The sequence below is a fragment of the Pipra filicauda genome, unplaced genomic scaffold (genome assembly GCF_003945595.2).
Source record: "Pipra filicauda isolate LSUMZ 115617 unplaced genomic scaffold, ASM394559v2 scaffold118_size2161507_pilon, whole genome shotgun sequence".
Lineage (NCBI taxonomy): Eukaryota > Metazoa > Chordata > Aves > Passeriformes > Pipridae > Pipra > Pipra filicauda.
The window spans coordinates 787,990-814,097 of NW_024103640.1; the positions used below are offsets into that span (position 1 = coordinate 787,990).

General features: G+C 39.9%; 2 protein-coding genes and 1 long non-coding RNA gene across 7 annotated transcripts in view; 2 read left to right on the forward strand and 1 right to left on the reverse strand.

Moving 5' to 3' along the window:
* The window catches only part of VRK2 (VRK serine/threonine kinase 2), a 35,712-nt gene extending 34,437 nt beyond the window's left edge, over positions 1-1,275 (forward strand). Inside the window, exon 15 of one of the 2 annotated variants that reach the window (XM_027728181.2) lies at positions 593-680. Coding sequence is in view for 1 of the 2 variants with exons in the window: in XM_027728179.2 (XP_027583980.1) it covers positions 593-832 (240 nt within the window). In the remaining variant the exon portion in view is untranslated. Of the gene's footprint in view, positions 1-592 lie in introns of both variants that reach the window. The other variant, XM_027728179.2, reaches the window with a different exon arrangement.
* On the reverse strand, positions 271-20,776 carry FANCL (FA complementation group L). 3 transcript variants are annotated; one of them, XM_027728182.2, is made up of 14 exons: positions 20,657-20,776; positions 18,441-18,499; positions 17,584-17,644; positions 16,955-17,011; positions 15,357-15,454; positions 11,784-11,880; positions 9,104-9,172; positions 3,592-3,742; positions 2,941-3,024; positions 2,797-2,842; positions 2,626-2,707; positions 1,768-1,884; positions 1,414-1,485; positions 271-928 (listed from the first exon to the last, which is right to left on the reverse strand). In XM_027728182.2, exons 1-14 carry the CDS (start codon positions 20,747-20,749, stop codon positions 893-895), a joined length of 1,122 nt encoding a protein of 373 aa, XP_027583983.2. In that variant the 5' UTR covers positions 20,750-20,776; the 3' UTR covers positions 271-892. The 3 variants fall into 3 exon arrangements, with proteins under 3 accessions (XP_027583983.2, XP_027583984.2, XP_027583985.2); XM_027728183.2 differs by lacking the exon at positions 9,104-9,172; XM_027728184.2 differs by lacking the exons at positions 18,441-18,499; positions 20,657-20,776 and having other exon boundaries at positions 16,955-17,073.
* A 302-nt stretch (positions 20,777-21,078) lies between these two features.
* The window catches only part of LOC113991669, a 160,256-nt gene continuing 155,226 nt past the window's right edge, over positions 21,079-26,108 (forward strand). For both annotated transcript variants that reach the window (XR_005565207.1, XR_005565205.1), the window contains exons 1-2: positions 21,079-21,371; positions 21,693-24,343. This is a non-coding gene — a long non-coding RNA (uncharacterized LOC113991669). The remainder of the gene's footprint in view (positions 21,372-21,692; positions 24,344-26,108) is intronic.

A 26,108-nucleotide genomic window follows, 5' to 3' on the forward strand; every position in this document is an offset into this window, starting at 1 on the left:
TGTCTAGGAAAGCACAGCTGAAGGGTTGGCCCTTGTGCTAAGGGCCAGTGGAAAAGACAGTCAAGTCTTGGTAAGTGAGAGGTGCCAGGGTGGAGTTTGGCTAAGGATGGCATTGCTGCTGGAGAGCCTAAAACTAACAGCCACCACCCTGGCCAGGGAGGACAAGCCCTGTCAGCAGGTCTGTGCTCTCTGTGATAGGTCAGGAGAAGTTCAGCTTCACTTTGAAATGCAAAACTTACACAAATCAAAACAGCAAATCCAACTTCAGAGTCATGTCTCAGGTTCCCAGGGTAAACCTTTATTAGCCCCAAACCAAGGAAGACTGAATATATTAAAGTTTTTTGGAAACAAGTTAAAGAGAGAATAAAATGTCAGCTCTGGACCTCAGTAGTAAATATAGACTATGTATCTTTACCCATACCTTATGTTACACACTTACTATAAAATACCCATACATCACAAATTCCAGAGGTAAGGCTCTCTAAGAACTGTACTGCTTTCTCTGGGATAACTTAAATACCCCAGAGTTTTTTCTGATTCACATCTTGCTTAATGTTAACAACTTTATTACTACTCTTCTTTTCCTCTGCAGAAAGACACTGCAAGAGATGTGTCACCATTTGACCCTTACAGGATATTCTCAGAGTCCCGAAAGAAATACGACCACCTGCTCAGTGCAGTCCGTGCAGTGCCACCCCAGGCTGGCCCTGACACCACTCGCCCTTCCATGGCTGTTGTGTTCAGGTTGGCCTTTACTGACCAAACGTACCCCTACACTGCAGCTGTGCTGGTGCTCCTGCTGCTCATTGTACTGTCCTTGTATCTGCTGTGATGTTGCTGCTCTGGTGTCTCCAGTGTAAGTGCAGTGGGGTTCCCACCACGCAGTTTTTCCTCAGAGTTTCTTCGTTGAAGATTTCAGCGTCAGGGGCTTGAAAAAGAAGTTTTAAATAATGCAGTCAGTACATACCTTGTGCAGGCAACGTTCTCTTAAACCTTCCAGATCTGCACTAGTAGTTATGGATGCACTGAACTATTTGTGCTGCTTTCTGTTGCAAATGTTGGGATTCTTTTCAGTGTGTTTTTTTTAAACTGGACCTTTGTTACAGCAACAGTAAAAATGTCATAAAGGACAACCGAGTGTGATCTTTAATCACTCTGGCACTAGTGTGTTATGACTGGTGTGGAGCTGCCTTTATACTGTGTGAGAAAACCTTTTGTTAAACACTGATGCATTAAATGCATGGGAATTTAGTTTATTCCAACGTGTAAAGAAAACACAGAATTTGTGTCTACTATTTTAAAAAAGAGAATGGAAGGTTAACTTTGATGAAAGGTTAACTTTGCTACTGGCTTTGCCTTTTCCTGAGCTCCCACACACCCTTTAGTTCACTCCTATTCCTTGGATTTCCTTACCTTATTGCAGTAGGGACATTCGCCAAAGATGACATTAAAACTCTGCCTGCTGGTAGGAAGGCCTTGTAGCCACTGCAACACAAGGAAGGGGGTTAAAATGCACATTGGTTTCACATCAGACTTAAGAACCATCTATTTATTACCAGGGTTCAGGTGATGAACATCTGAGGCAGTGCACTGAAAGTCAGAGGGGGCAGAGCCTATGTAGGAACTGGGGGTGAGAGGGCAAGCGGAAGCACAGTGACTGTGGTAACGTCCCTGATGGGATTTTGCTTCATCTGGAATTGAAGTGGGCAACGGTTGTTTTCTAGACCCTGCCAGTTCCTGAGCAGCTGGTGCCATTAACTGCTTTACCTCATAGAGACAAGCCTGGTGGAAGGGCTGTCCACAGCGGGGCTCGTCACACACTTGGTCGGGAGCGGCGCCGTCGAGGCGATAGGCATAGCAGATCCCACAGTCCCTGGCAAAGTCCTGCAACACAGCAGGGTTTGTCACAGAGCAGCTGGAAGGGACCAGGGGGCTGCTAACACAGCAAACAGGCTCATCTCTGTTCTTGCTTTTGCCTTCTCTCTTAGCTAGAACCACTGTTCTTGCCTTCAGTATAGAAATGGTTGTGCCATAACGGCAGAGTAACACTGGTTCCCAGATGCACAAGACAAGCTTTTTCATACCTTTGGACCCATTTTTTTTATCAACCACGATGATTTGTCATTGCATTTCACCATTAGACACAAGCCCTCAGTCAGATCTTAATTTAGAAGTTTCACAAGTGAAAGCCAAGCTCGTAATCCAGTGTTAAAGCACTGTCAAAAATTAATTCCCAGTTTTGTTTGAAACGCACCAGTATTTGGATGGCCTCTTGTCCCCTCTAGGCAGCTCTACCTAATTAGAACCAAAGTCATCAACATCCATAACAGAATGTTTGGATTGTCCACATCTCATTAGCTACTCTGGAACTTCCTCTTTCCCTTTTAATAGTGGAGCCTCTTATTAATGGCCTCTGTGCTAGGAAGGCCACAGGGAAGTGTGCACCTCTAATCAAAGGTTAACAAGCTCTGACAACTGTTGCTTGAAGTTCAGAAGTCCTTGTGACAATATATTAACCCAATTACCCCTCTTCTAAGTCCCTTATTTCTCCTGGCTGTTACAAAGTGACCATTTAAATGTCCCTTATTCAGAAATAACAACCGATCATTAAAGAAAGCAACTCACGCTTTTTTCCAACACCGCCCGAGATGGAAACTCAATTTCTAGGAGGTCTTTCAAGTTTTGTAACAAACTGATTTCTGGATCCCTGTGGGTGGGAGAGAGGGAGAAAAAATTCCACACCAGGAATGGCAAACACCATTTCAGCTCCAAGCCTGTTTCACTACAGACACTCACCACAAGTGCATGTTGTTGTTGAGCTTAGTCCTCAGAGGGGCCACTGCTGCAAACCGGGGACAGAACAATCACATCACCCCACTGAACATCCCACGTTTCAGGCAGGGCTTGGATTGACGAAACAAGTGGAGTCTGCTGCCTTACCATGATCTGCTCCAAGGAAATAACACTCTGGAAGCATGTTTGGATGGTGAGGATCTACCTCCACGTTCACAGAGACGTTGTTCCCTGCAATGAGAAAGCAGGGAAGGCCATGGGGAAGCTTTGCAGTCAAATATTAGAAAATGGAAACATTTTTAAAGGCTGTTTAAAATTGGTTTAATCAGCCTGGGTTTCACTATGACAAATAATAAAAAAGTTGGGAGGTATCCAAATGAATTGTACAAAATATCAGTATATATGAAATATTTGCATTTCAATGGACTGTAATTCAAAATAGCAACTGATTAAAAAAACCTGCCAGGCTTGCATTTCTTTTAGACTAGTCTTAACGTTTCTGAATAATCAGACTCAAGCTAGATGACTAAACCCATTGGAAATCATAGCAGCACTTTAAAGGTAGCAGAGATATAACTTATTAATTCATCATTATCTTTTATAGCCAAAAAGAGAAGCCTAAGGACACTATTAAGCAGTGACAGCCAGTCCCCTGCCCAGCACACCTGGGCTGAGCCAACAACGGTGGGTTTTCAAACAGCAAAGTGCAAAGTGAATCTTTTTAATACACAAAATAAGAGTTGTGTCTTTGGGTTTTTACCTCTCCAATCCACTGTATTCCTTCCAACCTTTTCCTACCTATTGCAATCCTCCTGGCCGTGGCGCTCCGGGTGGGATTCTCCGGCTCAAGCACCCACGTCTTGCCATCGATTTCATCCAGCACATCCCAGAATTCTTTCAGTGACTCCAGTGCTGCCAGGAACTGGTTGTAAATGTCTAGTAAGGAGTTCTAAGAAAAGGAAACAAATTTCCTATGGTTTCCACCTATGGCCAGAGAGAATATTTAAAAACCAAACTGTAGGTCATTGAAGGAGTGTTCAAATCCATGTGTGTGTCCCAGTGTATCCTGGTAGCAGAAAACATGGAAGCTCACTGGGGTTTTTAGCTGAAACAACACAGGGAAAGCTGCACCCTGAGCACAAACACTTTACTCCTGGTAGTTCTAACATGTGCTATACATACATCATGCCTGGATTTGATAGTGGTTTATACTCCTTTTTTAAAAAGCTGGGAGGAGCTATTAATTTACATTGTAACTTTAAAAAAACGACTCTAAAATTACAGTAAAATCATCCTTTATCCTCATTATCATCTCTGTATTATTATTAACTTTGACATTCTGATATTTAGTCTCTACTTGAGCTGAGCACCACAACAGTGTTTCCCAACAGAACTACAAAGACATACCCACAGAACCAAAGGAGCTTGTTTATTTTTTTAAAAAATATCACCATCATCATAATTATCTCAAAATCAAGCAGTATAAAAAAACAGGTGCTTAACATCAGATTTCAAACCATGTAAATAAGGCAAGAGGAGGAGAAACTATCTAATAATCAGAGGATTATACTTGAGGGATTTCAATATTTGAGAGTGGATTACATGGAATCAGAAAAATCTTTCATTAGACAGGACAATATACAGGACAATGCAAAAGAAACCCTTTAAATTATAAAAAAGAAGTAACTATTTCTACAAGGAAAGGCTTCTGCAAGGGGAGAAAACACTTGGTGGTCAAGTGAAGCCCTTTGCAGGTGCCCAGGGAGAGCCGGATTTCAGATATCTTGGGGTCCAAAAGAAAAAGCAAATTAAATGTTCTGCTCTCAGAGAGGTATTTTTCTATAAATAAAACAAAATACAGAGGGAATGGTTTCCTTTAATCTGCAGTGATTATGTTCTTCCTTTCTCACCTGGACAAAGAGAAGCAAATTATCTGAGCGTTCTGAGATGAAGAAATAGGCTTTTTCTCTGTAATAACTTTTTATATTTGGTGATACATATTTTAGAAAGAAATGGCACAGCTTAGAAATAAAATGCTACATTTTTTCCTGCTGTTATTAAATTATATTAGAGTAGGAAAGCACCTAAGCAGAAAAGTGTGAACACTGCCAATCTCCAAATGTAACGCTTATTATCTTTAAAAGCATTTTGTTACTTTTATAATACCTGAAGTGATATAATAGTGTCAGTCACTTAACCACATCTTAGAGTATGGTATCTTCATCTTAAGTACTATTATTTCCAGTATTTTAATAATTTTCACACAGTCCTGAAATGTGATCTTTTGTGCTCTGATGACACTTAAATTAATAGCATAATTTTCTGGTACTTGCAACAGTTGCTTTCCATTTTGATTTTTTACATTTTTCTATATCACATACAGATAAATCCTCTAATAATCATTTTTATCTTTATCTTCCGGGAATTCAAAGGGTTTCACTAGAAAAAAGAAACATCAAGGGATTATAACCCACAGATAAGTTTTAAAATCCAATTAATTTTAATACTAATTGTAATTTTTCAATGATGTTCCTTAAAAAGGTAGTTAAATCTTTTTTTTTTATACACTGTTCATTTGATCTTATTTGCATGCTTCATTGATGTTGCCAGCTGTCTCCTGCTATAGACATAAATGCATCTATAGCTATTTGAATATATCACCTGCTTGTCATGCAAGCCATGAAAACCCCAACATTCCTTTTTATTTGATTAACAACTAATTTTTGGTCATTGCCCAACACTTTTAGAAGAGCCTGACTGTGCTTTTCTTTGGTCTCAGCTACACCAAGATGGTTGTTAATAATGTCAAGTAGCACCAACTCTTTGTTCCGTGGTCCCTTTTGTACAAATGTGTTGGAATTTGTGTGAAATATGTCAAAATCCTTTGGAAAATAAGGCAGTGATAAAGCAGACTATCAATGCTGCTCACCCTGACCCAACAAGCACTTACAAAACCAAACTGGTTCCTTCCTAAACATTGATTTGAATGGTTCCTCAGCCAACTGTGAGCCCAAAGTTACCTCTGTGTTATGACTCCCTGTGTCCCTCATCCCTTTCAACCACTGGTACGGGATGGAGCACTCAGTTTGTCCAGGGAAATATTAAATCAAATATTAGTAAAAAAGTTCTAATTAAGGTAAATACAGCACAATTGATTACAAACTATTTTTCTTAAAAAGATAAAAATGTGATCTTTTAGCTAAAATTCTTCCTAGCGTGCAATTTGCTTATCCAAAATTAAAACAACTGCAAAAGCCCCCTAATGGAAAAGGGGAAGTAGCCTAAACTAAAGGTGCTGACACCTACTTGCCCTTCAAGAATTCACAAATAAAATACAATGTAACAAAGCCAACAGTTGTTGGCTGGGAAAGGGATCACCTGTATCACCTAAAAAATTTGTGATTCTTAAGATTTGTTAGGAAACTGTTTCCCACGAACAGTAATTTAACAATCTCCCCCTCCTTAACACAAATCAAACCGAGAGACAGCACTGAAATCTTTATAAAGTGTCTTGTCAGCCATCTCCTATTTACAGCTGGTGTCTGTGAAGCTCCTTTGCCAAGAAAAAGCAAAATTATGAAGTGTTTTATTGTGTTTTCATCAAAATAACCAAAGAATAATCTCATACATACACTACACCTCCTGAACCTTGTCTCACTGTTTCCTTGCCTGCTGCTGCACGACCTCATTAGTCATTAATTCCCACTCTCCTGACCTTCATGTAGCCACCCAGGTGGGCAGTGGGCAGCACAGAAAGCCCCCCCTGCCGCGAGGGCAGCGGGACAGACCCCCTGAGCCTGCGGCACCACCCGTACGGCGGGGGCTAAAATTGGGAGCCAGCACATCCATGTGGTTCTTCAGGAAAAGGAGAGAACAGAAATAAGTAGATGTTCTTGCACTTGTCATTGAGAAGCACTCTGCATTTATTTGGCACTTAGAGCAGGAGCAGCAGCAGCAGCATTGCCCTTGGTGCTGATTTCTTACCACTCTAAAACGTCTCCTCCGAGCCAGAATCCACTGGCTGTTGCTGCTCATGCTGTGAGACACCTGCACTGGCTACTGGGCTTGTCATGACGCACAAAACCCCACCATCTTCAGCTTGACATTGTGCAAGTTATAATTATTCATCCAAATGAATATGTCAGAGCAGCAGCAGCAGACCTCTCATCAGCGCAAAAGAAAAATACATCAAAACATTATCAACCCAGCAGGAAGACAGGGACCATAAGGAAAATTACCCATTTTTAATATGGATGCCATAAAGCCATGTCTATTATTATACAGAAGGGGAAAAAAAAAAAAAAAGAAAAGAAAAAAACCCCAACCACCCAACAACCCCTCAAGTTTAAAGTCCATGAGCCTGAAATAGGCAGCAGCACACGCAGGGGGTGGAAAGAAAAATCAATTACCTGAAATCTATTTATATTTTCTCTCATAGGAGTTTATATTCTAATGGTGCAATTGCCTCGTTTTAGTTAAGCCTTGTCAGTTTATACATTAAAGAAGACCAATAAACAGTAAAATGTAAGACCTATGGGTGCCAAAACATCCCGTTATTTTATTAGAGAGCAGGTATTGCGTGTTCTTTTTCCCTTTTAGGAACCAAAATTTCCAGCCACTTGAGTACCAGCTGAATTCTGCTGCCAGGGGTGTTTCAGCATTATCTAGGCTTAACCCATATTCTAGCACGGTGTGAAGGCTGCTCACTGCAATGATTTCCACACATTTGGAAAATAAACACAATTTCCACAATTACCACAGCCATTTGTTGGGTTCATGTCACCCACGCAGACAAGGTCAATGTTCCAAACCTCCTGTGCAGCTCAAGCCCTTCTGTCAGCACAGAACGCGGGCTGCTGGGATTTGGTGCAGGATTAGAGCAGCTCTCTGCAGCTGGAATTACTGTCTCGTGATTTCAAAACAGGCTCTTCAGTTACACACAAACATCTATTGTTCATGTTTTCAAACAGCCCCCAGGTAATTCTAACTGTAAAAAGAGTTTAAGCATCAGAATGTTGTATTTTTAACATTGGATTTTCCTTGGTTGTAGTGCCAATATTAATATATCCAGCCCCGTTTTTAACTTGTCAAAGGCTGCTCCGTGTCATGTTCTTCAAGAACATTTTATTAAATTACAAGTCCTGCCAGTAGCTTTAAAATTACTAACAGTAAACATGGAGAAGCAGTGACTGTCAGGGATATTTGAAGTGTTGTTAATTTGAGGCAACATAAATTGCAAGGCTGTAAAATTAATAAAATACTGTTAAAACTATGTATAAAGTTTGAGGTTAGAAACAGCACTTGAAATCCTGCCCATAGTTTATGGACTCCAGTAGAATTTAAGGGAAAACCAACATCTACTTAAACTGTTCCAAACCACTCCAGAGAACCAAAACCTAAATTTGCATGTGAAACTAAATATATTTTCATTTGCAATGCTTGATTCTTGCAGTTATTTGCTCAAGCTCCCAATATTAGAGGGGGACACACAGAGCTTTGCAGTCAAAATTATATGCCCAGCTTAAACCCCTCCTGCTGCAACCTTCCAGCCAGGAAATTTAGTACCAAGACAGGCTTTATTGCTGGGGAGAAATCCTTGTGAGAGTTGGAATTAGCAGATGCAATCATTTATGTAAAATCTATTTTCCCGAATTAAGTGAAATTAAACATCAACTATTTTCTAGATGTAATTCAAATTAACTTACATCTAAGCGGTCACATAAAATTCATTTAATAAAGTACACATGATTTATTCAGGAAAAAAGGTACATGAAATAATGTGAGAGACTAAAAAATGACAATGGCTCGTGGTGCTTTATAGTACCAATACCAGTCAAAATAAGAAATCAGAATTCCACTAAATACTTCCCTGTTTTGATTATAACTGGATTATAAGTTTTATTATGTTATGAAAACTCTATAGGATAACCAAGTGGGGGACTGCCTTTTTTTGATGTCTGTCAACTTTAGAGGGTGCTTCTCTCCTAGAAGACAATCATTCTTCATGCATTTCACTTCATTTTCCCTTTCCCAATATAATTCCTAAAGAAATTTCAGCCATATGAACAGCTTAAAAAAACCCAGCCAGTGTGAGTGCAAAGATACAAAATGCAAAGTATATCTCCATGGCAAGGAAGAGATTTCAGATGCTCTGATCAGGAATGCAGAGTTCTTACATTTTCCTGGGCATGCACAGAAATAAAATGCACACAGGGAGAAAAGCTGGAGTTAAAAAATAAAGCCCAACCCCTCGTCACCACCTCCCCACCGCACATGTTAGGAAAGAAAAGCTGCCCAGTCCAGCAGGTACCTGTGGCATCCAGGAAATGGCAAACTGAACAGGAAAATCCACAAGGCAATCTGGTGGTTCTGTGGGATACTGAGGGAGGGAAAGAAAATACAGTTTTGTCGTTTCTTTTTTTTTTTCCTTAGTGATTTAAAGTCAGACCGATACTGAGCTGCCAAATTTGATAACAAAATACAAGCACTTCAAGCATCTTGAGGACCTGGCTTTGAGAGGAAACAGTATGTAAAGCATTTTCAGAAATAGTTAAGAATGTTAATTATCATTTAAAGAAGAACTCTACATGTAAATGCTTTTAGTAAAGACAAGAGAATCCCAGTTTTCTGTTTCAGTGGTCACAAGGACATATGCAAAAAACCTTAAGGCAAAAAACATCCATTTTTTTTTTAATTTCTCCTCAATTACCTGTACTGGGATAGGAAAATGTAGAAACCCAAAAAACCCTTTCACGAATCAACAACTAATTTCCATTTAAACTAAACTATTTGCTCTGATTTATTTTTTGAAACTGAAAGTAATCTGAGTAAGCACAAAACTATTTAAAAAGAGATAAGTGAACATACACCCGAAATTAAAACAAGCTCTCAGTCCAAATTAAAATATATCTGAGAAAAAAAAGCTATATTAAAAAACCTTAAGTTATAAAAAGTTTGATAACTCCAATCAGAGCATATCAATGACATCTTAGGTTATTAGTTACAATCAAATGTGTATGTCAGAAATCATGCTATTATTCTTTAGAACAATTTAAGCTATTAATAAACAAAATACTTATACTGGATTTCTAAGCATGCAACTAACTTCACCTAGAGAAAGCATTTTCAGAACCCTTGCCAAATCATTCAGATAATTACCAAAGTGTCTTAATTACTACATGACATGCAAATCCTTGCAGTGGCCTGTTTGAATCCTTGGGGTCTGAAAAGCTCCCACACTAACCTTAATCAAAGAAAGAGAATAACAAAAATACCCATACTTTCATTAAAGCAGGTTATCAAAAGAAATTCCTTAAAATAAATACTTCAGCCAAGTCTTTTCAAATGTATTAGATACGTGCATGAAGGAAAAATCAACCCCCCAGGTCACCAAACCCACATTTCACACACAAATTTTGTCTGGCAAGTTTAAATGCCAGACGTGGTTTAAAAAGGACAAGCCATCGATCCCTCATCACAACAAACACTTGGAAACAAAACAAAAACAAGAAAAAAGAGATGGACGATTACTTGTTTAAACAGACAAGTCAGATAACCTGGTCCTTTTATTACATATATCCTTAGTCGTTAGATGGTCCTTTCTTCTGCTAGGAGGAGTAGCCAGATATTTTACAACAATAAAGAAAACACCAGTTTTTACAAGGACATAAAATGGGAATCTCCATTCTCCCTGAGGACAAGGATAAGTTGAAGAGAACCAACATAAGTGTCACAGTGTTTGACCATGGCTTGGTAAAAAGGAGCATTGCACTGTATTTTTTTCTGCACTTTTTTACTTCCAAATAGTTAAAACACTTTACTTCTGTTGTCACAAGAGCAGGTAAACCTTTGAGGCAACAGGCTGCACCTAATTTCTAGTGTCACATTCAGTGTGGGAGAGCAGCTCCCCTATAAACAACACGGTCTGGTGACTCTTGTTGAACACTAAATAGACCATAATTGTACTTCCTGATGGATTTTTTCCATAAATGTATTTAATAATGGACTGACTAGCAAATTAATTATGCATTCATTACCCTGTGCATGTAGGATAATTTTACTCTTTTTAAAAATCCACTTGAGCAACCCTCGATTCCCAAACAGTTCTTTTTCCATAGGCTCCTTTTCCCCCTCGAAGGTAAAATTAGCTCATCTTATGTAAGAGTAAAAAACTCATGGTATTTAAAGAAATATGGGATGCTTGTGAAAGTGAAATCTAATCCTACAATGGGCACTCCTCATGCCTCCAAGATTATTACTCCAGAGGATGTACCAAGGATAGTCCCAAACAACAACATTCAGACACTTTTGGATCCACTTTTCCCCCTGGACTGATTTTCTGAGGACAGACAACAGCTCTTGCCACACAATTGTCACCACACAGCCTGGACAGTCACAGCCTCAGATGAGAGATTTATGCCTTGAAATGAGACATTCTATGAAGAAACGTTGCAATTCGAGTTCAGTGCTAAGTACCAGGAAGAATTAAGATCTTTCTGTCTCTGCACACACGGTGGATTTGATTTGCAAGTGCTGTCAAAATTAGGCAATTATTTAGACTAAAAAGAAATCATTTTTCTGACTGAATTCTGCAGTCAGTTTTTCATAAATCTTTACATCTATAGCTTTAAAAGTAGGACTTGTTAATGAACAACCCAACATCCTCTAATTCATGTGCTGTGCACAGTCTCTGGGTGGAGTGATCATGAAGGAAAGTCTCCCAGATGGCTTTGTCTGTAATCCAGCAAAATGATTGCAATATCATAAAGTGTTTTTCATGGGATGCACAGTTACATCTTGCAGACAACCATAATGCAACATTAATTTTCAATATAGTTAAAGTCTGAAAACTCCCTATAAAAAAATTTCTCAACTATTACTTTGCAGAACAGACACATTAACAAACAAACCAACTCTCTAAACCAGTTAAGAATTAAGAAAAGCCATTTATTTCAAGGAAGCCTGAAGGTGCTTCTCCCACATAAATTTACCTTTGCATTTAACTTGAGAGTGATGAGATGCTGTCGACCACAAGAGTCTTCAGCTTTTAACTTGACTGTGGTAAGCCCAGTGTCCACGTAGGCAACTCTGGAAGAGAAAGGAAACTCTTGGAGCCTGGGAAGAAGTGCAGTTTGAGAGGTGTGCAGTGATTAGTGTGTTCCAAATATTAATCAGAGAAGTCCTCCATGCCAGGCAGTTGAGCTGCTGCAGATTTAGTGCTGTTAATGCACCAGGCTGGTGCTTAATGCAGCCATATATCTGGGGGTTATTTACAGGCAGTGTCAGGCTCACGCTGTGGTCAGTGAGCACTGCCTTGCAGTTTTCCATCACTGGAACCTTTGACACACACAGCATGTTCCTGTCAGCCTCTACTTATGTACACATTAAACTTCCTGTCAACTCTTTGATCCATTTCTGCACTTTCTTACTCCAGGAGACTTTTATGCTCTTGATTTGCTTTGCTCCTCCACGGAGTTCTCTTTTATTATCAATACTGTTACTGGGGGAAATTCAGTGGGTATTGGTTCATATTCTGAAATTGATTTTCCGCAGGAAATAGAGCCCAAACAGGTACAAAATGAGTTATTTATGATGATTTGCCTTCGTTTCATGACAGCTTTACACTGTATTTGTGTACCCTAGCAAGCAGCAAGTAGATACTAAATGTAAATAAGTTTTAAAACTTCTGCCATAATCACTGAGTCTTTGCTTAGGATGGCACTGATTTGTGCTTCCCACCACAATGAAGATGGATACAACTGTAAAATACATTGTTCTCTAGAAATGGATTCTGCTGAGTAGCTTCAGCAACTGCCAGAAAGGTTCAAACTTCTCCATATACTTACCAGTAAACTGGACATGTGGGTATTCTGGCATTTTTACTGTGTCATTCTTGTGTAAAGATAAAAAGCAGTGCAAGATAATTGCCCAACTTATCACCCAGACTGATGGAAAGGCCTATCAGAGTTCAAAGAGAGCATTTCTTGCTGGCCTAAGTTACATTTATTTTTTTGAACCATTACACATTACAGACCAGTCACACAATTCTCTCCAGTGAAACTGGAAAGGAGTTGTAGAAGCTTGTACAAAAAAAAGTAGATGTACACCAAAGGGTGGGCACAGCCTTAGAAGGAAGTGAAAAGAAAATTCCTCAATATGAGGGAACCAAAAAATCCAGATGGAAAAAGCAATAGTAGTAGTAAGAGGGGAAGGAGAGATATTATTTCATGTTTAATCCTGATTAATGCAATATTAAAGAGTCCTACAGATTTCTGTATTTGTGTGGAAAGAAAGACATATCTCAACAGAAGTGTAACTCAACTGTAGTCAAACTTGATATTGGAGCATTCTTCCTCTAACTGGGAAAAAAAAAATCATTACTCCCACTTTGCTCCAACTGCAGGCTGGTGCCTGCAGCACGGGGAGGCTCCACCCCGAAGGAAAACAGAAAAGTGTTCGGGATTTTAAATTATCTCTTCTGCCACTCATCTTGTTTGGCTCACTCCACTCTTTATTTATAAGAAAAGTATAGGTTATTTTAGTTTAATATCAAACATTTTGTAGTTTCTTATTCTGCATCAGGTGGGAGGGAACCAGATTAAAAATTGGTTTTATTTCTTAGCCAGCAATGGACATACATATCCTAATATTTCTGAAATCCTTAAGGGTTCAGTACTTTCATAATTAGTTTAGCAACCTGACAACCTCTAGAATAAATATATGTACTAGCGTGCACACATATATATTTTAAAATATATTAAAATATAGTGAGAATATGTTCACTCATATTTGTAAAGAATCTTCAAATTCAGTTTTATAGACAGTAGACAAACTTTAAAAAAAAAAAAGCAAGCATTTGGAGAAGGCACTCAGAGCACTAAGAATGGCTGCCTGGTTAATTATTTATAGAGGGATACATCAAAGTTCTGTCCATTTTCCAATTTTTAACTTATTTATAGATTTAAAATTCCAGTTCCGTAGGACTGGAGAAAGTTGGACAATGCTGTAAAAGTCCTATAAACTTCTTCCCATGATTGTATAAACACAGAAGGAGTTGTTTACATAGGTGATATTTCAGTTACACAAACTTTTGTTCCTCTGTAGGATCCACCATTTCATCATTTGACATCAGTGAAATTCGAGTTGAGTATGGCACAACTACATATTAACAATGGAAATCACTGAAAGAAACTTCAGCTGATTTAACAAGGATGTTTTAACTCTTTAAATGAAAGTGGGCCTTCAAAGCAAATTCCTACTTCATGTTAATCACATGTTATTTGTGATTAACACATTTATCATGTTATTTATACGCAAATCAGGTGGGAAAACTCAAAACTGTTCTCACACCTAAGGCTTCTTGATTTCATTTAGCAAAATATACACCTGTTACAGGTAAATTACCACACAGGACTAAGGGGAAAGCAGATTTGCCTCATGGAAAAGCACAAATACAGGCTTTTATTTAACTTTTATTTTACTGAAACAATAAAGTAGCTTCTCATTCAAAGCTCTGCAACATCTTAGAAAATCTTCAACCTTAACCCCTTGAAGGAAGGCCCTGCGAGATTAACTGCATGTTATTAAAGACAGGATTCAAACATGGGGGTTTAATTCTTCCACACACAGAGACAACTCCCTTCTTCAACCCCATGCAGGTCTCTTGGAGGTGCCAGGGGGAAGGACAGAACTCTGTCCCTTCCAGGCTCTCTGCTGGAGGAGCAAAGGGCTCAGGAGCAGAGAACTCGCCAGTGCTGGCAGATGTGAGGGCAGTTAAAGGCTTTCAAGTCCATAAAACAAGATTATCTGGAGATCTTTGAAAAATCTCCACATGGCCCTTGAATACTTGATCACAATGTGTGTTCCTTCACATTCCTACAGAAGGTTTGAGGAGAAAAACCTTGTTTTCCTCTCTAGGAGGGTGAATTAAATTTGCTCTATGAGCTCATCTGAGAGTATATGTTACTGGAATACTCTTATGAAGTTCTGGATTTACAGCTTTCCAAATTCTCCCCTCCACTCACATATTTTTTTTGGTAGATTTACCTTTCTGTGGGTTAAATATATCATATTTTTGCCTAAGGAGATCCTTTTGCTATGCAGAGCAAAATAGAACTGTTCTTTAAAAATAACTGTTCTAGTTCTAAAAAATGTATGAACTGATTTTATGAAAGCACAAAGGTACATGATGATCAACCATTGCCTGTGGGAAGAGTCAAAAAAAAGCCTTACAAAGAAAGGAAAAGAAGGGAAAAAAAGAGAACTACAAACACTAACAGTAAATATATTTACTATATCAATAGTTTATAGGTCAAGAAGAATTGATTTCTTAGTAGTAGCATCTCACCTTTCAGCTCAGTTATTTGAGACAGAAAATACACCTTCAGTTGATACAGGTTTGTTATATTTGTTTTTAATTAAAAACAAATCAACGGAGTTTTTAAAGCAACATCAGTTTCTGAACAGGGTAAATTAACAGCACAAGTACATTTGATATGTTCAACTCACCCAAAAGGAATGGATATGCTAAAGATAACGTCAGTGAAGAAATAAAATAAACATACTTATTCCAGCCCAGTATTTCCAGATCTCTGACAAGACAGGAGTAGTATTCTGGCGGCCGTGGTACGTGCAGGTCTTGTGTGTTCTTTAAAGCAATTTCCTGTTTAAAAGAACATTAAAAACATCATTAAGAGAGATTTCAATATTTTTGCATCTATTTAACCATGTGATTTTTGCAATTCAATCAAAAATATTAAGCTTATGTAAAATTAACTGTACACTGCATTTGTTTTGTTATAGCCTCCAGCTAAAGCAGACAAAGAGGCTGTTTGGGAAATTACTTCAGATACTGGTAATGAAAACATCTGCAATTTAAAAAAAACCCCACAGATGTTGACAGCACAGTCTTCAGATGCAAATATCAAATGTGCCTCTTTTTCAGCTAATAAATTTGAAGTCAAGCATCTCAACTGAATGAACATTTCAAAAGAAGGTTCTATTAAGCCCACAGCTGCCTCCTGGGCTCCACAGCCACAAAAGAAGATACATCTATGAAATCCCCCATAATATATATATAAACTTTATACAGCAATCAAAAAATAAAATCCATTTCTCAGTTTTAACACCACAGAATCCCAAAGAATAAGTTTTGGTGCAGACAGTCATCTAGCACGTTGCAATGTCTCAAAAAGTTTTTATCAAAAAGGTAATTCCATCTCATAAAATCAAATCATGTTTCACATTTGTGTTGTGATACTTGTTCTTTGAAAGTGTTCTTAAGTTAAAATTATGCTTACAGGAGAAGTAAATTAATGAAATTTAGAATAAAATTATTAAATTAAAATAAACTGAATTGAAATAAAAATATAATTTATAATAAAACAAGTTCAACAATCATTTCTGTCCAGTTCTCCTACACTATGTTTTTACTCTCTGCACTATCTGAGGATCATCATTTTGAATGAATTCTCATTTTCTGAGTGCTTGTGTATCCAGGCAAATGGATCAGAACAACTATTGTGAAATATTCCAAAGTAAACATCCTCACTCAGTCCTATTCCAAGCAGAGCAGAGCAGCAGCACCAGGAGGGAGTTGTGTTGCTGTTTTGAAGAATACTTCTTGTGTTTTATTCCTAAAGTTAAGCTGGTTGGATGAAGAATGTTCATAGAATGTGTCTGTGTAATGTTGTTAACCAAAGATTTTGCTGCTCTTCAACCCCAGACTTGAAAATCTTTTAAAAGATTCAAATGCAGGCTCTGAACTATCAAAAAAAGGCCCCTGCATTTATTGGTCGAGTTGTCACAGGTGAAAGTACCTTCAGCAATCCACTGACTGTATAAGCCTTTGTATGACTACAAGCTTTACCATCTGGACAATACCAGGAATTCCAAGAAAATCACTGGAGAGGATGGCTCTATATTGAGATTCCTTGCTGGGATTTCAATTTTTCTATAAAAATTTCCCAAGAATACAGTCACTTAAAATCTTAAACGATATTTATACAAATAGTACATGAACAGCACACATACAAAATCATCTCTTCCTAAAAAAATCTATCCACAGCCATAAATCTATCAAAGAGTAACCTGTAAGCCAATGAGAGTGAAACCCAAAGCTCTCAGAACATCCCATCTCCCACAAATATATTTTGTCACCTACCAAAACAGTTCTCAGCTCCACCATAAAACTGACAAGATCTGGGCAGCTGTGGAGCCTCTGGAGGAAACACAGCATTAGTTCATTTTCTTCAACTCATAACTTGTAGTAGTTCAGTCCAACTTTGTAGTATTGTCAAATCAACAAAGAAAAAAAAAACCCAACTGTATATCACAAGTTTAAATATTTCAATTACAGAGCAGATCTCCCAGAGCACGGGAAACTTTACTGAAAAAATCTTTACTTGACTGTATACAACAGAGGGTGAACTAGGCCTATCAATAATTAACATGAATTCTCTTCTTTGCATTATGAACAACTTGTAAAAAAATAAATATATATAAAAAAGACAAACTCTGTTTCTAATTGAGAGATTAAAGAAAAATTCCAGTAAAATGTCAGCAGTCATTTATTAAAAATTGTTCTAGCTCAATCTTGAAAAAAAGAATAAAGCTTGAATAAAAATAAATATTTACTAAATTCTCAGGCACTTGAAAATAAATCTTGGCTACACAATGAAATGAGGGTTCTTTGACACTTTTAGAATAGCTGTATGAGCATAACCTCTTCAGAAATATTATAAATATACATTTAAGAATGTATTTGAAAGAAATGGTTTTAAACTTGTATACCTGCTTTAAAATATGCTGATATCGATGCAGGATCTTCTTCAGACTCCAGCTGCACTCTATCCTGGACAAACAGTAATTTATATAAATTTTAAATTCACAGTACAGGACTTTTAAAAGAGAGCAGAAAACCTGCTGCACACAACAGCACAACAGTTTTCCTCAAAAAAACCCCAAAGGAAGTAAACAATACTTCAAAACAGCTTTGAGTTTCTTGTTCAAAGTTACTTAAAACTTCCAAATGTCACTATCCCAAAGCCCATTAAAAATTAAGCATTTACCTGCAAAAGCCTGTTCTTTGCTGGAGACAACAACATAATTCTTGCAAGCTACTGTGCCGTCATAAAACACACTAATATTTAAAAGTGATAACCTGGAAATGTCAAAGTTACCTATAATGCAGTTTTAATTACCCACCCTCGACTGCAATAAAGCCCTGGAACACCCCATCTGCTCACAGTTCAGAGCGGGCTGGCCTGGGCAGGAGTGTGGAATACAAAGGTAAAGGCTAATCCATGGATGTGGATTTTCTGTTTCCCAAAGTGTGACATATAAACAATCTAAGTGACCGTTTTTTCCCCAAATACGTTGCTTCATATATAAATACAACCAATTAATTGCAACAAGTTTCAAAGTTAATTAACAACAAAATATACTGATATAGGCAATGTTTATTGTCAGCATTTATTAACACCGATGCTGTGCAGTTTTGTTGCAAAGCTAAGTTGAAGCCAGTAAGAATTAATTAATAACACTGATATTGCAGGAAAGAATGATTCACGTGCATGTCCATCATCGCTTTTATCAAAATAAACTTTGTTATAGCACACTTACAAACTGCTTTGGTAAAACTCTCTCACCTTGCATTTTTCAGTTGCAAATCCTCTGGTAACAATACCCTGATGTGGAAATCTCTACCCTTGAAAAGAAACAGTTAATAGGAAGGTCAGTAAAGAAAAATATTAGAGGCTTCTGGGAAGTATTCCCCATCAGATCAACTACTAAGAAAGAAACTTTGTCTTATCTGATTTTCAGGAACATTATTCAGAATTTCTTTATTTAGGGATAAAAAGAAGCATGAATGACAGATACAAGTAATGCAGATTTTAATTCTGAAGTTGAAACACTCTTGATGTTTAATTCACAATATTCAGTAAAAACTCTTCATCACATCCCATAAAGCAAAAATAACACCTTTCAGAAGAAAAATAAACATTATCTAAATCTGGACAAAACCAAAAAACATAATTTAATCTAAGTCATGCTGCAGTACATGAAAGTCTGTCTTCAACTCAACTAAAAGACAAAACAGACTCATGTCATAAAAGTACTACAGTAAAAAGAAACTTGGGCACTGATCCACAGCACATTCCAGCGAGGTTTTAGAAACTGTAAACAAGAACAGTCCCAAGCACATGAATGAAATTTTTTTTTCCTCTTAGTGCAATCCATAGGGGGCAGCTCCCAAATGCCACCCACTTGTGTTTTCAGTCCCCCTTGAGATCTTCCTTCTACTTTCTTATGGGATGATCAAACTAAAACTGGCATCAAGAAGGTTTGTGAGTAGGTTCAGCTCCTCCCTGAAGTGAAGAGGGCAGATAACTCATGTCAAAACTTTAATTCCAGAGGCTGTTCCAGCTTAGCACACTTTGAAGTATGGAGTGCACAAGCAATGTTTGGACATACTGGAGTAAGTTCAGTGAGGAGATAGGAAGGTGATTTAGAGCTCAAAACACCTCTGACACCAGCAGAGCCTGAGGGAGCTGGGACTGGTTAGCCTGGAGAAAAGAAGGATCAGGGAAGGATCCTGTCAGTGAGTACAAATACCTAGTGGAGGAGCAATAAAAAAGGTATAGCCAGATCTGAGTGACACACACCGACAGGATGAGAGGTGATGGATATAATCTGAAATACAGGACATTTCACCCAAATGCAATGGAAAAACCCCAGTAACTATGAGAGGAGTCAAAGACTAGAACAGGCCATCCAAGAGGTTGCACAGTCTCTGTGCTTGGAGAATTTCGCAACCTGACTGCAAATGGTCTTGAGCTCCAGGTGATCCTGGCAGAGGAACTCCAGAGGTTCCTTTCAGCCTCACTGTTTCTGTGATGCTCATGAGGAAAAAAGCAAGGTCCCTGTTTCAGGGCTGAATAGAGCCCACTCACCAGCAACACCAGTTGCTTCCAAAGGTGATGTTTAGTGTAAGCCTAATTTAAGTATATAACCTCAGACATTACGGCCTTGGCACTCATTAAAAACCACCTCTGAGAACAGACACTCACACCCGTATCTTAACCTTCCCATTAATTCCAGGATGAATTATAACACATAGAGCACTTCCAAAGCCGCAGTTGTTAAAGTAATGCAAACATAAGCACACCTTTGCACATGTCTAGTGAAACTTGAATAAAAAAAACACCCAAAACCCTTTGGATTTTGACCACAAAACTGCAATTCTGACCACGCGAGTGTGACACAGCCCACATCTTTTGACTTTTACTTATTTTTAGAGGAAGAGAAAAACACACTACTTCTAAATTAAAATACGCCTGTTCAGAGCTGTGTCTGTGTGACATTTCAGTGCTCCAGGGCTGCGGGGTCACCGCACAGTGCCTGCGATGGCAGAGCTGTGCTGAGAGCACCCCTCTGCCCCTGCCTCAGGAGCTGTTCTGCTCCCTGCACCGCGTTTACCACATCCTGAGGGACGATGCCGCCGCTGCAGCTGAAGCCTCACAAGTTAAGTGAAAGCAAAACACCCACAGTCAGACATTTGCGTCAACTTTTACCACAGGCCGCGGGCGCGGGCACATTCAACGTAGCCCAAAAACATCTGGCAGCGCAACAAATCCGGCCCGGGAGGTACCAGCGAGCCATTTTCCGGGCAAACCCGGGAATCTATCTAAGTAAAAATACTGTAATATCAGGGACGGCAGGAAAACGGCATTTCCAGACCCACATTCCCAGCGGCTCGGCCGAGAAGCCGCCAGCCCTTGGCACGGCGGGAAGCGCTGCCCCCTCAGACGCGGCGGGGCGGGAAGCGCCCCCTCCACCCCGCCTCACACCTGGGCCGCGGTACCTGGGCGGTGACGAAGCCCTCGTAGGCGGTTCCCTGGCGGTTCTGAGGCAGCAGCAGCGGGAATTGCCGGAGCAGCGCCCGCGATCCCGCCATGTTCCCGCCCGGCGCCGCCGCCGTTCGAATGCGAGGCCCCGCCCGCGGCGGCGGGCGGCGCACGCGCCCGAGGGGACGGGAGGGCGGGGCGGGCCCGTGAGGGGAGGAGCGGGAGCCTGAGGAGGAGCGAAGCCTGAAAGGGGCGCACCTGAGGGGAGGAGCGCACCTGAGGGGAGCGCGCCTAAAAGGACGGCACCTGAGGGGAGGCGCACCTGAAGGGGGGGCGAGAGGAGGCGCGCCTGCCGCTGAGGGGGAGAGCGCATCTGAGGCGGGGGGGGGGTGAAGAGCGCGTGCCGCTGAGGGGAGGCGCGCGCGCCGCGCTGAGGGGCCTGCGCGTGCCTCTGAGGGGGGCAGCGCTTGCCGCTGAGGGGGCGCGAGCGTGCCGAGGGCGGGAAACCGTGAGGGAGAGACCGCCACACACCCACACGCACACACGGCCCCTTCCCAGAGCTCGTGAGGTGAAGCTCCCACAGAACCCCGAGGAGCAGCCCCGGCTTCTCTCCCACGGCGAGGAGCGGCTTTTCCAGAGCGCTCAGGAGCGCGGCTTTCGCTGGAGCAGAGCCGGGACGGGGGTTTTCCTCGCGCTTCAGCGCATCCTGAGGGGACGCGCGCCCGTGATTAAGTAAGGAGTAACTATTAAGTAAGGATAGCTATTAAGCCAAGCTCGTAGCAGTCAGCTGGCTGTGCCAAGCAGGTAGCGGTGCCACCCAAGGCAAGGGGTTACTTCTAGATCGATTTACGCGTTCTTTTTTAAAAATCATATGCTGTTTCCCGTCACAGAATGTTGAGGGTCATAAATGCTCTTCTGCCCTCTCACACGGGCGCTGGGATAAAAACCTCCCTCTTTTTTCAGGGTGGGCTGCTGCCAGGACCTGACAGCCACTGTGTTTGGGGAAGCCTGAGGAGAAAACTTAAACATTGGTGTTTATTGTGTATTTTTCAGAAAGCATTAAGACTTCGCATATCACTGAGGCTGAGCATCATGCAAGATCTGGCAAGAGCCAATTTTTGCCTAAAGAGACGTGTTTGGGAAAGAAAACACAGCTTTCTGCCTAATTAGACAGGTTTGAGACAGAAAACACAGTTTTACAAAGGGATAGGTGAATTAGCAAAGAAAACAACAACAAAAAAAGTTGAAAATCACCGGAGTACCCAGAAAGACACATTGTAGCAGGTCAGTTCTTTGCAAGAATGTTGCTCCAGGCACCCTTTTGGTCCTGGAAACCTTGGACAATGCAAGACTGTTACCAATACAAGAAACATTTTCTAAATACATGTGCAAAAAAGTTTCAAATACCGGTGTTCAACCCCTACACCCACAGTTGTTCATGTGCCTTTCACTGCCCAGCCATGAGCAGTTAATCCAACGCTTCATAGCAAATTGCATCCTTCATCTTATCTATTAATTTAATTTTGACCAAAACATTTCTTCTCTTGAGCTGTTTTCTCTCAGTATGCAACACACTAGAAATCCCCTTATTTAATTGTGAAGTATCTCTGTACTTTACCGGGTACACTGATTATTTCTTAATTGCATCAAATGCAACGCTGAAAAGGGTTTTTTTTTTCTTCTTCTTTTGGCCATGTTTATCGTAGTCTCTGTCATAAAAAGAATGTCAAGTCACTTTAGCCAAGTGCAGTTATGGAGCAATGTATCTAAATAAAAATATGTAATATATCAGAACCATAAAACATTTTAGTACTGAGGCCCAGAAAACATTAATCATTATCTTACACTGTACATACTGCACACTTTTAAACTTTGTATAAAAATGCAATTACTTGAAACGTCATGTTACTTTGAGCAGGCACACAGACCTTCAGCATTTTTAAAACAGGAAAGCAGCAAAACAAGAGCAAGAGAGAAGTTGGACAGGTCTGCTTCTCAAGGGAAAGGAGTGCTGATCTGATCTTTCAGCCACAGGCCACATTTACCAATTTAATTACAATTACTGTTTGCCAGAAGAATCATAATGCAGTGTGTTATTAATTATTTGTCCATTCAAATATAACATTCAGCCGGTTAAGTCATCAATAAAATCATGACTTGAGTGGCAAAACAAACAATGTGCAGAGCAAACACTTGAAAGCATCCATTTCTGGGCTAGATGTTGTTAGTAAAGTTATCCCACAAACAGCCAGACAGCAAATACGTTCACTGAACACAGAATTCACATGGAACCACATTGAAATAATGTGGATTTTTTTTTTTAAGAGTTGGGTTTTTTTTATTTATGTAAGGATATTATGAAAGGCAAGAAAATAACAGTGCATTGTTCTCCAGCACTAGTGTCTCCAGCATAAAACAATCAATTTAAAGCCATGCAAAATGGCTAATACTGTTATTGCTGTCCTTTTTCATAACTCAGTGTCATTTTATTCATCTTGCCCCTAAGAAATGACCTTTTCTGTGCATATCCCCACCTTTTTCCACAAATCCCCTGAGTGACAGAATCTCATCCTAATCCCATTTCCATTTAGATGTTGCAGAAAAGCACTGTAGACCTTCGAGGGAATAAGTAATCATAATGGAAAGATAATAATATGTTTATGAAATCTGGATTTTTATAATAGCAAATTGAAAAATTACAATAGTATTTCAAGCCACCTAAGGTCAATGTTACCAAGCGCAAAAAGCCATTGATCAAGTGTGTTTAAAGTTTCCCACTTTAGGTTAATTTTCAACACAAAACATCTCTGTTTCAGAGAGCAGCACCTCTCTTCTGAGGCGATTCCTCATCTACCTAGTGATCACAAAACCTGGTGTTAAAGCCAGTAGTTGTTTGTAGGGAAAAATATACTCAGTATTTTTCTACAGACCTAAAAAGCACAGAACAACTTCACAAGGCCTCTACAAAATGCACCATAGGCCACAGTTTAAGAACTCCAGCCCTTAGTAATTCTTAAAGGTAAAAAATATGTAAAATCTCAAAAATAAATATATCAAAATACTCCTTTCAATATTATGCAGTTGTACCTTTTTCTGCTGGAGGTAAATTTGCTTGCTTATGCCTAAAAAGAACACCAAAGTTGTACATACAGACAACCACTGAAACTTCACTGAGGTCCTAGATTAAAAAAAAAAACATAACCAATCAAAAACTAGCACTTAAACCCTGTCCTCAGCTAATTAAGGAGTTTCCCCCTCTCTTTGAGCTTCAGCTTTCCACTGTTTTAAACCCCAGCTCAGACACATCAACAGCCACTGGGACTCGATGGAGTTTTCTGTGACTGAACCAGCAGTTGTTACCTGAAAAAGATTTTCTTGTCCTCCCGCTCTCCCTGAAGGGCTCAGTGCTGCTGCCAAGGGCGGTTGTGCTCTTGCCTTCACCCTGGTCCTGGCCCTGCAGCCTCTTCTCTCTTACCCCAGCTCTGGTTCCCAACCAATCCCCTTGTACAATGGGACAGTTCATTCACTGATGAAAAGCTAATTGGGTTTTTTTTGCTGAGTTCATTTTAGGCTGGCCTGACTTGCTGAAGCTGTGACACAAGCACCAGAGCTGACACGAAGAAAGCATCAGGAGAGCACATCCACACACCAAACCACCCCTTTTGGAGACAAGATGTGAGATCAGACGCTGTAAGAGCACGCAGGTGAGAACCACCACCCTGCCAGGCCACAGCCTGTCACTGGCACAGTTTTTGTATGTACTACTTCCTTTGTTTATCCAAGAAACTCTGACTACAAAGTACTTCTTGATGAATTTCCATGAGGATCTCCCAGCGGCCTACAAGGTGCCTACAAGGAAGCTGGAGAGGGATCCTTCATCAGGAAGTGTAGTGAGGGACAAGGGGGATTGTCTTCAAACTGAGACAGAGTAGGTTTAGGTTAGATGTTAGGAAGAAATTCCTCCCTGTGAGGGTGGGGAGGCCCTGGCACAGGTTGCCCAGAGAAGCTGTGGCTGCCCCACCCCTGGGGCAGAGCATGGAGCAACCTGGGCTGGTGGAAGGTGTCCCTGCCCATAGCAGGGTTTGGAACCGGATGGTCTTTAAGGCTCCTTCCAACTCAAACCATTCTATGATTCCATTTGCATTGAGTTGTCTACACTGTGCTTTTATTTCTGGCTGTTTTAAAACCATTTTGCATCATTAAGAATTCCCAAACTCGGAATGGACTGGATATGTCCATCATAACACCTTGGTACAAAACAGTGCAGCTGCTCACAAATGTGTCTGAAGCAGCAAATGCCTCTGTTGTGATGATTCTGAATGCAATTATTCTTCTGTATTTAAGAAGTTTAGCATTAGAGAACATATGCAGGTGACCAAACAAAGAACACCGATTATCTCTTAACAGCATGAACTGATTAAGTGAGCACTGGCTATTTTAAACTGTTTGGGGGCTAGAGGGCTCTCAAGGCTCATGTTCATCTTTGTACATATAGGCAAAATCTTGGACCTGTTTTTGGCAGATGACCCAGCAAAATGAGTGATGCATGAGCATTAATGCATTCACATAAATTAACTCTGCACATAAAAAACACAGCCTTTAAGCCCAATTACATCTTTCCCAATTGTACAAATACTCCCTTTGCAGTCAGTGGCAACTCAAGAAGACGAGGCCAATCCATATGTTATATTGATTCTAAAGGCACAAGAGTCTGCAGTTAATCCCTTTCAAACCTTGCAGAGCACAAACTCTTGGAGATCTTCCAAGCAGCCAGATGAAAGTTGCCTTTCAGAACCAGGGAATGTATGTTGTTAGAGATTCCAAAACATGCTGGGCCAAAATCTGGCCTTGCTTTTACCAGTGTAAAGTGGGACTATTTCAGGAGAGATGTGTATTCATCCACCAACATAAAACTGATCATTATCTCACAAAAAGGTAACACTGTAATGCTAACACGCCTTCCTGTTAATTCCCAAGAAAATCAAAGCACAGATCAACAAATGAAAAGGCCTTCTTCCAGCTAGAGATGTTGTAACCCCTAAAACGTTTGTCAGACACTTCATAACAATTCTGAGAGTCTTCTGTGCTGCTAATAGGTTTTACCTGGAGATAATTCAGAGTTACCAGAGTGATGACTGACAGCGTAAATCTTCCCAGATAAGTAAAAAACTGAGCATCATTTTCCAGGTTGCTTCACCACAATTTAGAAAACTTGCATAATAAAAAAAAATTTTGAAGCAAAACAAAATACATTTTTATAAACTGCACAGTGAAATAAGCATGCAAAACTAAGAGGACCTAACTTTGCATTTTTAAATGATAAAACTACTCCCTATTCCCAGAGTGTTGGGAAGTGCTAAGTATACTCTCAGTAAACACTAATTTTTAGAACACTAAGGTCAGGATTTTTAGAACACCAAGGTCAGAAAGGTAAGTCCTTGCTACCCAGTTCATTATGATTATGTTTAA

Bases quoted from the DNA above. Each gene is read 5' to 3' on its own strand.
- FANCL (XM_027728182.2), bottom strand. From the start codon at position 20,749: ATGGCGGGATCGCGGGCGCTGCTCCGGCAATTCCCGCTGCTGCTGCCT. The intron at 18,500-20,656 runs GTACCGCGGCCC...TTTCTTTTCAAG, and splicing joins AGGGCTTCGTCACCGCCCAG to GGTAGAGATTTCCACATCAG. The intron at 9,173-11,783 runs GTAAATTTATGT...TCCCTCCCTCAG, and splicing joins CTCTCAAGTTAAATGCAAAG to TATCCCACAGAACCACCAGA.